Source organism: Danio rerio, chromosome 2 (assembly GCF_049306965.1).
Source record: "Danio rerio strain Tuebingen ecotype United States chromosome 2, GRCz12tu, whole genome shotgun sequence".
NCBI lineage: Eukaryota > Metazoa > Chordata > Actinopteri > Cypriniformes > Danionidae > Danio > Danio rerio.
In genome coordinates, this window is record NC_133177.1 from 54,595,001 (window position 1) to 54,612,195 (window position 17,195).

General features: G+C 38.4%; 1 protein-coding gene across 3 annotated transcripts in view; it reads left to right on the plus strand.

Moving 5' to 3' along the window:
• lrrc24 (leucine rich repeat containing 24) overlaps positions 1-7,773 on the plus strand; it is a 65,793-nt gene extending 58,020 nt beyond the window's left edge. For 2 of the 3 annotated variants that reach the window (XM_689059.9, XM_009298883.5), the window contains one exon: positions 1,790-5,439. In XM_689059.9, the coding sequence (XP_694151.3) occupies positions 1,790-2,964 (1,175 nt within the window). In that variant the 3' untranslated portion in view covers positions 2,965-5,439. Of the gene's footprint in view, positions 1-1,789 lie in introns of all 3 variants that reach the window. The other variant, XM_009298884.5, reaches the window with a different exon arrangement.
• The last annotated feature ends 9,422 nt before the right edge of the window (positions 7,774-17,195 follow it).

Sequence of the window (17,195 nt, forward strand, 5' to 3'; positions counted from 1 at the left end):
TCAGTATCGAAAATTATTAAATATTATTTCACAATACATTCAGGAATATTAGGATTTTTAATATGTACTCATTTTATTTTAAATTATCAACATTACTAAGGCAAATAGTATTAATAGTCAAAAACCTATATATATATATATATATATATATATATATATATATATATATATATATATATATATATATATATATATATATATATTTACATTGGTTACACAATGTAAATGCTACAACGTTCCCCAGCGTCAAGCTCCATTAAACGGGGGGTTTTAATCTCTACCATAAACATCAGTGTTTATATCTGAACTCTAAACTGTTCTCCCAGTACTTCTGTGTTATTTAATTGTTTGTAACTAACTGAAAAAAAAGTGTAAAAACTGAATCTCTCTCGATCAAACAGATTTCAATGCAGCGCTTTGAAGGTTTATTAAACATCTGCAAATCATTATCATTTATCATTCATGTTGCGCCGGTTTGAATTGCGATCATAATCTTTTAATGTTTAATCATGCAGCTTTACACTGAATGCATTAATGCAGGCTAAACAAACAGTGACAGAAAATACCTTTAATTAATAGCCTAAGAAAACATTTAGGTATGTCCCACAACTTTTCCGTCATCATTATATTTAACAGGGAAGCCAAAAGGCTTTCATCCACATGATTTGAATGACACTGAAGGCGATCTCTCTGCAATTGTTATAAATGTTGGATTAACCTATGAATTCAAAAAAACTCATTAATCAGCGGGTCAACGTGTGTTCCGAACTGTGGATCCTTATGGATCACGGATAAACCATGATCCATTACACCCCTATACAGAACTCAACGTGTGCCAGCTATCAGCACTCTTCAATATCTTCTATAATGTTGAACAAAACAAACTCATAAAGGTTTAAAACCACTGGAGTGAGAGTAAATGATAAGATCATTTTGATTTAGGGCGAGGCAGTGGCGCAGTGGGTAGTGCTGTCGCCTCACAGCAAGAAGGTCGCTGGGTCGCTGGTTCAAACCTCGGCTCAGTTGGCGTTTCTGTGTGGAGTTTGCATGTTCTCCCTGCCTTCGCCTGGGTTTCCTCCGGGTGCTCCGGTTTCGCCCACAGTCTAAAGACATGTGGTACAGGTGAATTGGGTAGGCTAAATTGTCCGTAGTGTATGAGTGTGTGTGTGAATGTGTGTGGATGTTTCCCAGAGATGGGTTGCGGCTTGAAGGGCATCTGCTGCGTAAAAAACTTGCTGGATAAGTTGGCGGTTCATTCCGCTGTGGCGACCCCGGATTAATAAAGGGACTAAGCCGACAAGAAAATTAATGAATCAATAATAAGATCATTTTGATTTCCACTATTCTACAATATCGCATTGTTAAAACTAAACTAACTAACAATCAGGAAAACCTATATATTATATCTGTGAATCAATGCAAACTGCTAGATGTAATAGCAATGCATTTGGTTTGCACTGGTGCATATACAGTTAGTAATTCCAGCCCTGTTTTCCTCTGTCTAGATTTTTTCTCTCAAGAAAAGCGCCCCATGAGATTACCTCATAAATATTAATTAAATAACGTTTCCTTTGGTAGATAACCTTTAAGTAAACTAATTGATATTCATGATCCAATCCTTTACCACAGTACACTTTTGCAATGTTGTACGAGTACTGCAAAAGCACCACGCTGACATTGGATTTAGATGTCAGATCCGGCTTTACATTTGCGCAAAATGTTTCTGTTTGCATCCATATTTTATAAAGCAGTAGTTTTTTAGAGGCTTATATTGTGTTTGCTCTCCTAGATAACCCATGGCGCTGCGACTGCGCTCTACACTGGCTGCGTGGCTGGATAAACGAAGAAGGTCAGAGGCTTTTAAGCTCAGCCGAGCGCCGGATGTTGTGCGCCGAACCTCCGCGGCTTTCCCACCTCAGTCTGGTCGAAGTTCCTCCAAACAGCCTTGTTTGCATCCCACCCGTGGTCCAACTAGAACCCAGCCATTTGACAGTACGTTTAGGGGAGAGTCTCCGAGTGTCCTGCCAAGCGTCCGGATACCCACAACCACAAGTCACCTGGAGGAAAGCGTCTCACGGAAAAGCCCAGCTGTCTCCCAGAGGTCTGGTGCAGGAGGTCGGGATGGATGGAGACACAAGGAATGGTGGTAGATTGGTAACAGCGAGGCCTGGAGGAAAAGGAGGACCATCGAGTCATGGACCGATCAGAGGAGGAGCTGATGACGGAGCCGACCGGGAAAATTTCGATCCTGATACAGGAAGTGGAATGCTATTTCTTAGTAACGTCACAGTTGCGCATGCGGGACGCTATGAATGTGAAGCGTGGAATCCTGGCGGTGTCGCTCGTGTGACTTTTCACCTTTCGGTGAACATGTCTTCATCGTCATCCCGCTCAGAAATCTGGCCTCGACTGCATTCCTCATCTTACTATCATCCTTCATCGGTGGATGTGAGTCAGGAGCCGCTGTATGAACTCGAAAGCATGGACTTTAATGCGCTGGGCACTGCTACGCAGACGGCCATCGCAGTGGGAATCTCTTTGCTGGCGTTGACTGCGCTTCTGCTGCTCTGCATGATCTACAGCCGACACCGACAGAGGCAGAAAGAGGAGGGCGGATATGGAGCTAGCAAAGAGGAAAGCATCCTTTATGTCAACGACTACTCTGATGGTCCCACCACATTCGCTCAGCTTGAAGAGTACCGGGATGAACGGGGCCATGAGATGTACGTGTTAAACCGCGCCAAACCGGTGCTGGCTCCGCAACCAATGTGCATCCAACAGGGATCTGCAACTCTAAAGGCCAGCGAGTGTCAGGGTGTGTTGACCCCAGGACGAGCCGGAGGGATCGGACCCCGCAGGGCTCCCGCAGAAGGGGGAGAAGCACCTCCGCTTGATCCCGAAGGGCTGTTCATGAACCAGAGCTTGCTGTTTGATACGCAGATTGCGTATGAGATTCACTGCTAATCTGGCTTTCTCGCTGTTGGATACTATCCTGCTGAATTTTTATTTTATTCAGAGAGCACAAATGTTTTTTTGTTTGTTTGAATAGAAATAAGGGAATAACACTATAAAGCTGCGGTGTGCAATTTGAGTACAATGAAATAGACTTGCCAAAATATTGGCTGACTTTCAACATTTTCCGCAGTTAACCGGTTGTACCACTGAGTCATTGTTAATCTTTAAAAAATAAAGGTTCTTTTTTGACATTGATGGACCCATAAAGAACCTTTCATTTTAAAGGGTACATGTCGAGCTCTTCAAATGTACAATAAAATATCATTGTTAACTTCTCTTTAGGGAACCAAGCTGAAATGTCTATTATAATCGTCTCGGCACATGAAACTGAATTGCACACAGCAGCTTATAAGGAATAGTTCATCCAGAAACCATTTGCACATTTTTTTTCTATAGAATCGCAAATAGAGACTTATTGAATGCCATGCAATTCATTTTAAAATACTCTATATATTTCAGATTCAACCAGTTTTAAGGAACATTTACTCATTATCAGTGATGGGAATAATTAAACAGCGTTACTAACGGCGATACTTTTTTAATCAAATGAGTTTCCCCCGTTACAACACCGTTATTGTTACTGACAATAAAATGTTAAAAAGTTACTGTAATTAAAAACACTATAGCAGAGTCTCTCCAACACAATCTCACCGCAATTCGTATCTTTTTCATTTAGTGGCCAATGCGTATGAATTCGTACGATCTAATTCGTACCATTTAGTACGATTTGCTCATCCCCTAATGACGGTTGGGTTTAGGGGTGGGGTTAGGTGCCACGCCTCCTTTTTAAAATCGTACAATTTCGTACGACTGAACTCGTATGAATTCGTAAGAATTAGCCATTAAACTGGAAAAACGTAAAATACTTACGTTTTCTCGTGGAATCAGGCTGGTCTCTCTCAGCCATTTGATTTCTCTGGCTCTGAACACATAATCAACCAGTGATGATGATTGGTGTGTCTGTGAACGTGGTGTACGTAGCTGAGAACGTGATGATTGGCTTAGATCAGGGGGTCACCAATCTTGGTCCTGGAGGGTCGGTGTGTCTGCAGGGTTTAGCTCCAACTTGCCTCAACACACCTGCCTGGATGTTTCGAGTACACCAAGTAAGAGCTTGATTAGCTTGTTCAAGTGTGTTTGATTTAGGGTTGGAGCTAAAATCTGCAGGACACCGGCCCTCCAGGAACAAGTTTGGTGACCACTGGCTTAGATAGAGTATATTTGCCAATCAGAGGCAGAGTAGTGTGGGTGTTCACACAGGCATGCACACAGTTAGTGGCACAGACCAGCAACCAGGAGCCAGACCGATGGCAAATCCAACAAGTTCAAAGCTAGCGCTTGCAAACTGGAAAAATAAGCACTACTTTTCTCTCGTTGTGGTGAAAGGCATGAATGTTTATGTATTGTGCAACTTATGCCCATGAAAAAAAGAGACTCTTTGCATCGGTGACTAGTAATTCTAATCTAACAAAGCACCTCATGTTGTCACGTGCTGCCACAAAATTAGTGGCTAAGAACGCATGGGATAACATGAGCATACATTAATAGTCATAAGGCAAATAATTTTTTTTTTAAAAGTAACGCAATAGTTACTTTCCTTGGTAATTAGTTACTTTTATAATGGTTACTATTTGTGAGAGGTAACTATAGCTAATTACTCTTTTAAAGGAACGCGCCCAACACTGCAGGTATGCATTTATTCTGCAAGGATGAAACAAATTAGTTGAAATGTATTATTATGTTGTTACAAAAGATGTTTACAAGTACATGTTCTGTTTGTTCTTTCAAAGAAAAAGATTCAGTTTTTAAAAACCAACTATTTTATTCATATTAGTAACATTTTACGATATTATTTACGATAGTATTTACGATATGACATTTAATGAAACTATCAGATATTCTTGTGGTTTAAATGTAATTTAAAAGTCTGTGTGAATTGGAAGTTGTTGCAGACTTTTATTTCAATATGAGGATATTTTTCCAACTGAAACTGAATCCTCTCGTCTTTCACTAGCAGCAAACTAAGGGTTGGAGGGGTGTGGCTAAGCATGTTTTACCCCAGGCTTAACAATATATGGACTTATCACACAACACATGGACATGATCTCAATCATATTTGGTTACAGTATGCAACATATATCGTCAATACAAACCAATTCTATCAATACGTTAGCTGATTGTGCAACTTCTCTATCTCTACTGGAGGTGTCAGTATGGTTAAAACCACTATAGAATTACTATTATTCTGTGGGTGTCTGACAATTAAAAATAAGATCTGCTGGCTGATATCGCAGCTCCTTACTTTTTACCTTGCACTTTTTTGTTAACATTTAATATTATATAATTAGGATACGCACTTTCACTTTCTGATTCCAATGCCTGACTATTAAATAGTTAAAATGACTATAATTAAATAAAAAAAAATTAAGTATAAAATAAATATGTGTCCTTTGGAAGAGTGTACTTGCATTGTGATGTCATCCTCATATCGACAATAATATTGTTTATAAAAATAAATATTGTGACAGGCCTATTCCACCCAAGTCATCAAACTGACATCAGAGAAGGACTTCTGTTTCTGAGCAGAAGCTGGTTAGATTTTGATTAAAGATTACCACAACACGTTTGTTTTTGTCAGTGGATTAAGCTTACTCATTTCACATAAAGGGCTCTATTTTAACGCTCTAGCAAAAAGTCTAAAGCACAAGGCGCAAAAGCATTAAGGTTGTGTCCGAATCCATTTAGCCATTTTAGGGATGGAAAAATACGGTTTGTGCCCAAGCGCATGGTCTAACAGGGTTGTGCTTATTCTCTTAATGAGTTAGGGGTGTGTTTTGAGCATAACCAGGGCTTGAAATTAACTTTTTTGAACACCAGCCACTGTGGCTAGTATTTTTCCAACATTACTAGCCACTCGCTATTTTAACTAGCCACAATTTTATTGTTGGAAAAATATATTTTATACACATAAATATGACTTTGAGATGCTAAAATTACTTTTTTTTAGATTTTGCATTATCTCCACATGCCTCCTCATTCATTGTACTTTTTGTGTGTCGGATATGAGCTCAATAACCATGAACCAATCATCGAGTAATTATCCTCTCATACGGCATTCATCTGCTTTCTATTGCTCGTGCGAACGCAATTATTTTTGTCAGTCGTGTTGCTTCTCAATTCCACAATCGTCTTTTTATGCACATTGGACCATCCTTATTGTCGAGCCCTTCTTTTAAGCATTATTATCCGGGAAAATTATTTTCAATCAGCCAAAGTGGCTAGTAAAACTGTCTGTCTTACCCGCCACACACTGTAAAAAATTTCCAGGTTTTTACAACAAGTTACTGTAATTTTTCACAGTAAATTACATTAGTATAGCTTCACAGTATTTAACTGTAAAATTCACAGTAATATGTTGTATTTATAATTTTATTGTGAAATTACAGCAGGTGGCATGATTACAGCAAATTACTGTAAAAAGGGCCATATCTTCTGCATGTTAGTTATAGAAATTAAAACTTTTTTAATTCAACATAAAAATGAATACAAATTAACTTTTATGCTAGTATTGGCACTTTTTGGATATTTAGAAATAACAGGATGTTATTGCAGCCCCAAAAACGATTTGGTTACCAACATCGTTTTGGTTGTACTGCACCTTAATTTAATTTTATAAGGTTAAGATGGAAATATTAAATAATATTTAATGATCATAACTGTGTGCTTAGCCAAAACATAATAAACTGGAATAAAAAGTAATTAATTCATGAAACCAAAGACTGTTAAACAGCCAAAAACTAGGCTATTTGAATGTCAGGGTAAATGTCTGCTTTAGACCGATTCATGCAGCTGAAATCTACCCGCATTTGGGGGGTGTTAATGTCAAGCCCTGAGCATATTGTGCATTAAACCAATCAGAGTCTCCTCTCCCATTCCCTTTAAGAGTCAATTGCATAGCGCCATGGCGCATTTGCTATTTACATGGTGGACTTTGTAAGTGAAAAAAATGAACACTTGCAAGAAAAAAGTTAAACAGCGCAAGGATAAAGAACGAGCCTCCTCCATTGGTTTGACCTCTTTACTTTACACTTTATTTTACTCCTTTACTTTCGTGGATAAGGAAACGGTGTTGTACACACTCCACTAAAAAAACATCCAGTAGCTTACATATTTAATTTAGTTTAAGCAATGATATGTTTCAAAACTATTTCTAAATTCAGGTCTAATTTCCAGCAAGTTAATAAATGAACAATAATAATGAAGTGCGGTCAGAAAACTGAGTTATATCTAAACACACGTCCTGTGCCCAATATGGTCTAAAACCCGACAGGTGGACAAATCTAAACTTGTTTTTATTAAAACAATATAAATATAATAAAAATATCCTACTGAAGCAATTTGTCTTAAATTAATAGAAACTAGATTTGCTATTTAAACAACAATGGCGCAAAACGGGAAAATTTGTGTTGCGTTGGTCTGAAAGTAGCAACAAATCGCGGCAAACACATCTTGCACTTTTTTATGCCTGGTGTATGATAGGGCCCAAAGACTAACAATGTGTGCTAGTAGAATAAACTTTATCATGAAGACTTTAACAGCCTATTATCCATCATGGCCTTCATTTCGAATGACTTAAGGTGAATGAATTTCTGGATGAACTATCCCTTCGTGATAACAGTGCTGTTTCTTTCTAAAAGAAAATACTCATGGAATGAAAGCTGTTACCTTTAAAAGAAGAGGTTGCAAGGAGGAACTACCAAAAAAAAAAAAAAACTGAATATTTTTTGTCTTGTACTGTGAAATGAAGTAATCCAAGCTGAGGTCAGTGATAATGACCTTTTGGATAAGGACTACGAGGACAACAGAAAAGGACATTTGTGTGGTGAAGTCCTTTTGTCCAGCATTATCTATCAGGCAGTGTGAATAGCTTAATGTCCTTCTCGCGAACGCTGTCTACATATTTCTAGCATCCTTTCTTTTCAGATGCATTCCTCCTGTGTGTATTTATTTGTGAACGGCAGGCAGCGGAAGATAAAGGAAGAAGCCTGCTATAAACAAGAACAAAAAAAGCGGAGGGGTGATGTGTTCCTACAAATGAAGCAATCGCATCAGTTTTCAGTCTGAGGCTCGTTTGCTTTCATACTCTTGACCTCTGTTGGAATAACACTGAATAAACAATCGGGACTCTACATTCACAGCTAGCTTTTTGTAAGTTATTAGATATGCCGGTTTCTTTCATATTACAACATTGGTTTTTGTTTGAGAGTGTGGGTATTTTTTCTTCGCTTTTTTTCTTCCTCGGCATTACACGGACAATTGAGTAGTGATCCCATCAGGGTCTCCTGTATTAAAGCATTCATTACAGCTTGTGGAAACATCTCAAGGTGTTAAGCTTACGCTCAACAATACAATAGTTTGTGTATTTCTGTCAAATGTCTATGAAATATCAACCTATTTTATCCGAATAAACAATGCTTTTGTTTGATTCTTATTGCTAGTGTGTGGAGAACCAGAGAAACTGAATGTGTGACAGTCAGCATGAACTAAAATAAAATGAAGTTGCTTTAGATTCATTATGGGAGTTTGTGAAGTAGTGTAGTCGGGGCTATCCGCACATATATTCCGTATGCCTACTTTTTTCCATGAGCTGTTTGCGTATCACAACTTCTGAGGATCAATTATTGCGTATACCCTCGGCACCCTGCTGAAAAATCCAGCTTAAACCAGCCTAGGCTGGTTGGCTGGTTTTAGCCGGTCGACCAGGCTGGTTTTAGAGGGGTTTTGGCCACTTCCAGGCTAGTTTCCAGCCATTTCCAGCCTGGTTTTAGCTGGTCAGGCTGGGAGATGACCAGCTAAAACCAACTTGACCAGCCTAGCCAAGCTGGGAGTCCAGCCCAAAACCAGCTATATCCAGCTTAAACCAGGCTGGTCAAGCTGGTTTTAGCTGGATTTGGCTGGTCATTTTCCAGCCTGACCAGCTAAGACCAGGCTGGAAATGGCTGGAAACTAGCCTGGACATGGCCAAAACCCCTCTAAAACCAGCCTGGTCAACCTGCTAAAACCAGCCTAGGCTGGTTTAAGCTGGATTTTTCAGTAGTATACTCACTTATTTTGCTGATTATACTTCCCTAATGTGTATTCGTGTCCTCTTCAACTGTATACCAAATGTTACTGATCCCCTTGGCCGTCCGCTGTTCACTTTCACTTTCTTCCGCCACTCCCCAACCTCCTTCACTTTCGTCCGCGACAAATCCCACCACTCTTTACTTTCATCCGCGACACTCCTCCGCCATCCAACGCCCCGCCATCCCACCCCCCGCTCTCCACTTTCGTGTGCAGCACATCTACATCCTCGGGTAACATGCCAGATCCGTTACTCCGATCTGTTCTGGGACCTCGCAATTCACAAATTAAGCACTGAATGTTTTCATTTGACCGCAAATTAGAGTGACATCAGAGTGAAACATCATGTGTTGTATTATATTAAAAATTATTTCCTATTATGACTTAGGCCTATTATGATAGTGAAATATGCAAATTTGCCCGTATGTTTTTTTTATATGTTTATATTTATGCCATTTTGAATTTAAAAAGTGGCAGTTTTATTTAATACATGGGAAAAAATACTTGAGAATTTTTGCCTACTTTAAAAGTTTGGGTTGGGTAGTAATAGTACACCACTTATTTTTTTAAGACTAACGTACACCATTGGGTTTGTGCACATCAAACTTGTGTTTTCTTTAAAACCGTACATCTATTTTAGTTCCAGGGCTGTTTTTACTCAAGATGCTAACAAATGAGACACTTAAGGTAAGTAAAAGCAATCCATAATGTAAATGTTTCTATCAAAGAGGTTTTTATTCTTCTTCTCACTAACATTTGGATGTTGAAATCAAATAAACAAGAAATTGTCGAAGTGATTACCATTATGTTAAATTAATATTCAGGCATTTTTCCCTGTTTGTTACCATTACATTCAGAACAAAGCCTATATTAAATATAAAAGTATCCTTTACAAAGCCTATTAACTTTCCTTTAATCAGTTTTTAGGAGATACTTTTTTGCCAATTTTGGGTGTGAACTATTGATCTAAGAAAGCGTTTCACGTCTTACCTGTGCAGTACTGGTGACGGTAAAACATCAAGATAACATAGAGCAGCTGTGAACAATTGTAACAGTTTCACTTTAGGTCTGGTATTGATAGTAAAGTGTAAACGTTTTGGTTTACAGTAAATACTGTCGATAACTGAAGCGCTACTTGAATAAAATGCCAAAAGGTGCGCTGTGATGCAACTGAAAAGAGCACCGACGCCATGACAGTTTTGTTATTGGCGATGTGAACAGCAGCTACAGCCCTCAGTGTTTATTGGGTTAAAACTGATTTTGGGACATGTAAACTGACCAATCAGAATTAAGCATTTCAATTTTCATGGCGGAAAGGCGTTATGTTATGTATCAAGAAGGTTGTGTTGTAAAAAAAAAAAAGAAAAAAAAGAAGGTTGTGTTGTCTTTAAAAAAGATTATTAACCGAAACCAAAATGATTTGGCTTACATTGGTAACCATTAGTGATGTAAACAAACATGCACACACACACACCTCTCTAAGTTACAATTATTAGGTAAGCCATAGGTTTAAGCAAAATTAATTATTTGCTTTATTCTGAGGCCTAATAATCTTATAACAGTTCAAATTAAATACAGCAATTTTAATGTCTTTATTTAAAAAATTGACAATTGGTCAGAATTACAATTTTATTTTATTTTATTTTTGTTTCCAAATTGCCAAATCTGGGTTATTTTATCAAATAATGCTTTTTAAGATTTTCTAAAGCTAAGACAAACAAACTGGTTAAAACTATTTTGTGGTTAGTCAGAGACAACACAAATTTGTCCACTGAGGAAAATGCTTCCTTTTTTAATATAAAATCTTTGACCATTTAAAGACAGTCTTTGCATGGTCTAATATCTATTAAACTAACGAATACCACCATTTTATCATTTAAAAATTATTTATTAAACCATACAGGCAATTACAATATTTAACAACAATAAAAACAACTGTATTCATATTAAGAAAAAAAAAAAACAGTCTGAAAGTACAGTACTAAAGTAGTTATACAGAAGGCTTTATACAATAAAAATATTTTATGAAACTTAAGCCAAAACTACTTGCTGAGGAACAAATAATAAATTCACAAGACTGCAAATGTCCTTTAAATACCCGACAATAAAATCATAGCCTGTGTTTAACCCCTGCACAAACTTCAGAGCCAACCACAAAATCCAGAAGAACTGGCTGTGGTAAGGTGAATTTTAAAATAAAGCGAACACAAATTATTGTTACAAACCATATTTTAAGTTAAAGTGCATCCGGAAAGTATTAATAGCATTTCACTTTGTCTAAATTTTGTTATGTTACAGCCTTTGACATTTTTTTTTTCAAAAATAGATTAAATTAATTGATTTGCTCAAAATTCTACACACAATACCCCATTATGACAATGTGAAAAAACTTGTTGCAAATTTATATTATATATATATATATATATATATATATATATATATATATATATATATATATATATATATATATATATATATATATATATTTATTTATTTATTTATAAAAGCTGAAAAATCAGAATGTACAGAAGTATTCACAGCCGTTGCCGTAAAGCTCTAAATTGAACTTAGGTACATTCTGTTTCCACTGACCATTCTTGAGATGTTTCAGCTGCTTAATTGGAGTTCACCTGTGGACAATTCGGTTGTTTGGGCATGATTTGAAAAGTCGTACACCTGTCTATATGTCCCAGGGTTGACAGTGCATGTCAAAGCACAAACCAAGCATGAAGACAAAGGAATTGTCTGTAGACCTCTGAGACAGGATTTTCTTAAGGCAAAAGGCTGGGAAAGGTTACAGAAATATTTCTGCTGCTCTAAAATTTCCAATGAGCACAGCGGCCTCCATCATCCGAAAGTGGAAGATGTTTGGAACGACCAGGACTCTTCCTAGAGCTGGTCGGCCATCTAAAACGAGTTGGTAGGGGGAAAAAGGCCTTAGTCAGGGAGTTGATCAATAACCCAATGGTCACTCTGTCTGAGCTTCAGCGTTCTTCTGTGGAGAGAGGAGAACCTTACAGAAGAACAACCATCTGTGCAGCAATCCACCAATCAGGCCTGTATGGTAGAGTGGCCAGACGGAAGCCAATCCTCTGCCTGGAATTTGCCAAAAGGCATCTGATGGACTCTCAGACCATAAGAGACAAAATTCTCTGGTCTGTTGAGACTAAAATTGAACTCTTTGGAGTGAATGCCTGGTGATACATTTGGAGAAAACCAGGCACCGCTCTTCACCAGGCTAATACCATCCCTACAGTGAAGCATGGTGGTGGCAGCATCATGCTGTGGGGATGTTTTTCAGCAGCAGGAACTGGAAGACTAGTCAGGATAGAGGGAAAGATGAATGCAGCAATGTACAGAGACATCCTAAATGAAAACCTGCTTCAAAGTGCTCTTGACCTCAGACAGGGGCGACAGTTCATCTTCCAGCAGGACAATGACCCAAAGCTCACCGCCAAAATATCAATGGAGTGGCCCAGCAAGAGCCCAGACCTAAAACCTATTGAACATCTCTAGAGAGATCTGATAAGAGTTTGAGAGGTACTGCAAAGAGGAATGGGAAAAAATTCCCAAAGACAGGTGTGCCGAGCTTGTGGCATCATATTCAAGAAGACTTGAGGCTGTAATCGCTGCCAAAGGTGCATCAACAAAGTATTGAGCAAAGGCTGTGAATACATGTGATTTTTTAGGTTTTTTATTTTTAATAAATTTCCTACAATTTCAAAAACTCTTTTTTTCACATTGTCATATATATAAACATTTAAAAAAAAAAAATACAATTGCATAGCACAAAAGCCATATCCACACAGTATATTTTATGCATTAACTAAAATTCCAAAGCCATTAAAATATTCCTTAATGTACAGCAAATTGCAGCATTTTTTCAATGAATATTATTATACAGTTAGCATATTAATGTGGAAAAGGGCAAAAAAAAAATAATGTCAGCTTTAATAAGATTTCATGCAACAGACCATTATAATACCAAATATTAAACAGCACAAATAAAAAAACAATGCTTAATTGCAAAAACAAACAAGTGAGTGTCTTTTTTCTGGGCTTTTCTGAAGTGGTGCAACAAGTCTTACATTGCCTGGAACTGATTGCTTCCCTTTCTAATGTGGTCATGGCGTGTTTCAGTTTTACTTCTCACAGACCAAAGCGGAACAAAATTCACCTCCACAGACATCTGTGCTAATAAACAGGTGACACTTTCACAATAGTATTATGAAAAAAAAAAATGACACAACCATGACCCCTCATTCAAATGCAACACGTATGAAAATGTGCAGAAGGTTCCTCTTTTTATCTCTCACGTCTTTTGTGGCTTCAATCGTAGGCGGTGTAAAACCGACTAAGATGCCATTACTTCAGATTGCTATATTCATAATATGAACGAGCAGCGTGTCAAAGATCATGTTATTAGTGATGTTTCACAGCGCTGTAGATCACTTCAACTTGGTCAGGAGGATGGCTCTAAGAATGATTTAATAAAACACAAGACAGAGTGAGATGAATTTCAATGAACCACTAATTTAAAAGCACTGAGCTCACTGCACATTATGCATTTCCATGAGATCACCTGCTTGAGTATAAGTAGATTATATTATTGCTGCCCTAAGGAAATATCTTTATATGCATTAGTTGCATCAGCTATGCACTTACTCACCGGCCACTTTACTAGGTACACCTTTATTAGGCTACAATTCACACAGGCTCACCAAAATTGGACAATAGATGATTGGAAAAACGTTGCCTGGTCTGAAGAGTTTTGATTTCTGCTGCAACATTCAGATGGTAGAATCAGAATTTGGCGTCAACTACATGAAAGCATGGATTCATCCTGCTTTGTTTCAATGGTTCAGGCAGGTGGTGGTGGTGTAATGGTGTGGGGGATATTTTCTTGGCAGACTTTGAGCCCTCTAGTACCAACTGAACATTGTGTCAACATCACACCCTACCGGAGCATTGTTGCTGACCATGTCCATCCCTTTATGACCACAGTGTACCCATCTTCTGATGGCTACTTCCAGCAGGATAACCCGTCATGTCATAAAGCACGAATCATCTCAAACTGGTTTCTTGAACATGACAAGGAGTTCACTGTACTCGAATGGCGTCCACAATCACCAGATCACAATCCAAAAGAGCACTTTTGGGATGTGTTGGAACGGGAGATTCGCATCATGGATGTGCAGCCGATGAATCTGCAGCAACTGTGTGATGCTATCATGTCAATATGGACCAAAATCTCTGAGGAATATTTCCAGTACCTTGTAGAATCTATGCCACGCAGGATTAAGGCAGTGCTGAAGGCAAAAGGAGGTCTAACCCGATACTAGTCAGGTGTACCTAATAAAGTGGCCGGTGAGTGTATATAATAGCACTTACGATCGAGTTTCGTTCATCATTCTTTGCTGTCTTGAAGACCACCATGTCATATGTCAATGTACCTTCTGTCTGTCCCTAAAAAGAGACAATAATACTTAAAAAGATTGATTAGCAAAGTACAAAACTGTAAATCTGCCTGATATTGTGTATATGGCAAGACCTAAAACACATACCACTGAACAGGCATCTGGCTTTTGTGATGACAAATCTTTAAAACAGGAAGAATCATATTAAAATAGGAAGAATTACTATAACCGCATGCAAAATGCTCCTAACTGCAAAATAATACACAAATGAGCTAAGTGATATTCATGGGGACTAACATATGAGTTTTCACCAAAGTAATGTAATGCGACGGCGCAATAAATCCTGTGAAATTGGATTTGAGGCATTAGCTGTGGAATAGTGCTTAGAATTGAATATATAAGAGTTGGAACTGACTGTGTTTTTGTATAATCCTCCAGATTACCAAAACCAGCATCAGTAGCAGAAGTAGTGGCACCGCAATACAGAGCAGAAAAACCCAGATCCCGGGCTCCTTCACATTCTTTTGGTTGTCTGTATCATTTGAAGGGTTTCCACCTAAGGAGTTGTTACTAAAAGCAAAATTAGATAACAGCTTAAAATGGCACTCAGACCAAATTTAAACAGTAAAAGTGATTTTTTAAATTAAAAGATGGAAAGATCTTCAAACCAAATCTGTTATCTTATACTCTAATATTCTTTGTCATCCGATTTGTTGATTTAGGTTTTGTAGAATTACTTACGAAAAGGGATCAGCATTATCAGAGCTTTTATCACTTTCAGCTGAAACTGGAAGACAAAACAATTGGTTAAACAAGACTAAACAAGTAATTTATTTATAAACAAATACTGTTTACCAAGTACATACTGCCAAATGTTTAGGTCATGCAACCTAGTCATTGAATTTAGGTGTTCCAGTAATGCAGAGTTCAGACTGCATGATTTTCAAAGTAGTCGTGTCACAGATGTTTTCACACTGCATGACTATCTGGGCTAGCGTTTCGTCACTGCTTTGTTTACACTGCAAGATGGATCGGCGACAGGAACATTCACATTGCATGACTTCACTATAGGAAGAATCGCCAACACCTTCGTCCAAACTACTTCTCACAGCCAAAAACACGTCGTAATTCTTTTGCTATTAACTACATAATGAGAAAGAAGACTTTAATGGGGTAGAACATGTACATGTTTGCTCACCTGGGTTTAAACAGAATTAGCCATTTCTCCTCGACGTTGATAATAAACTAATTTCTTTCTGTATGAAACGTCAAACAGACACGGTTGCTCCTGAGTCCTGTCAAACCTCCACTAGTTTTTCCTCCATTTCGTGGGTCCAAATAAACCGAAAAAGAGCGCTTTTAACTTCTTCACCAGCCTCCCGCTGGCCTGCAGCAGGTACACACACGCACACACAAGTAAGCTGCTGTCTCATTGGCTGTAGGTGATCGCTGATGTTATTTTCAGTCAAAACTCAATTCACACGGCATGATTTGAATCGCCGACAGCTCTAGATATTTAGCACGCCAAATATCTCGCAGGCATCGGCGACTCATCGGCGATTCTCTCAGATCGCGTCTTTGAAAGTTCATACTGTGTGATTGTCACTCACGTGCACAAGCAGCGATTTGCTTGTGATTTCAGGCATTTGTCTGCGATTTCTCAAAACCTGTCGGCGAGCCAAAATCGGGGCTAAAATCACGCAGTCTGAACTAGGCATAACTTTCATGGCTACAGGTGTATTTCCCATCCCAGGCTCATTCTGATTACGTACCCCATCTGGAGAGCGCCAAATATGTCCCAGGAGTTACATATTTTTGCAGTTTTTGTTTTCGCGAATCCACCAGAGGCCGCTGTGTATGCTTTTTCAGATCTCAAATTTTTCTCACGAGTGCCATTCATGCCTGCTGTTCTCAAATAAATCCACCAGAAGCAATAACTGTCGACTGACCGACCAACCAACTGTTCCCCCCTCCCTCCTTTCCTAAACCAAACCAATAGTGTTTTTAAAAGCACCGATTAACCTGCCCACCCACTACCCTATACCCAACCAACAGTGTTTTCAAAAGCAATCCAGAAAAAGAAAAGCCCTTGCGGCTACCTGATTTTTACCACGTTTTCAGATTTTACCACATTCTTACTCTGTTATTTACTTGTTCATTTTGTTTTATGGCTTTTGTTTTTGTCTTACCTGCTTTCTGGAACCTCTCTTCACCCAACTCAAACCGTGTCATCGCGGTCAACTTTGATCTGCGTCTCAAGTCAGCCGACGTACTTGTCGAGCTACCGGACAAACTGACAGCAGTGGAAAAGCCATCTATACGGAGGTAAGCGGTCAGCTGTAAGCTTGAAGAAGAACAGCATCATACCGTCCCGTAGTGTTCATTTTAAAGATGAAAATTAGCCATATGTAGCTCTGCCTACATAATTCGCAATCTCCAGAAACATATTGTAGCGAAGTTCATGGCCACCCGGCCGCTGGAAAGAAGGAGGTGGAGAACTGACGAAGTTTTAAATAATTTTAGTGAAGTTTATTTATAATCAAATTTCAGAAGGATCACGTAATTATGATTGTTCACAGCTCTTCCAACTTTAGCTAATGACTAATTATCCTATAAGATGATTCTTAACTCATTATAAAT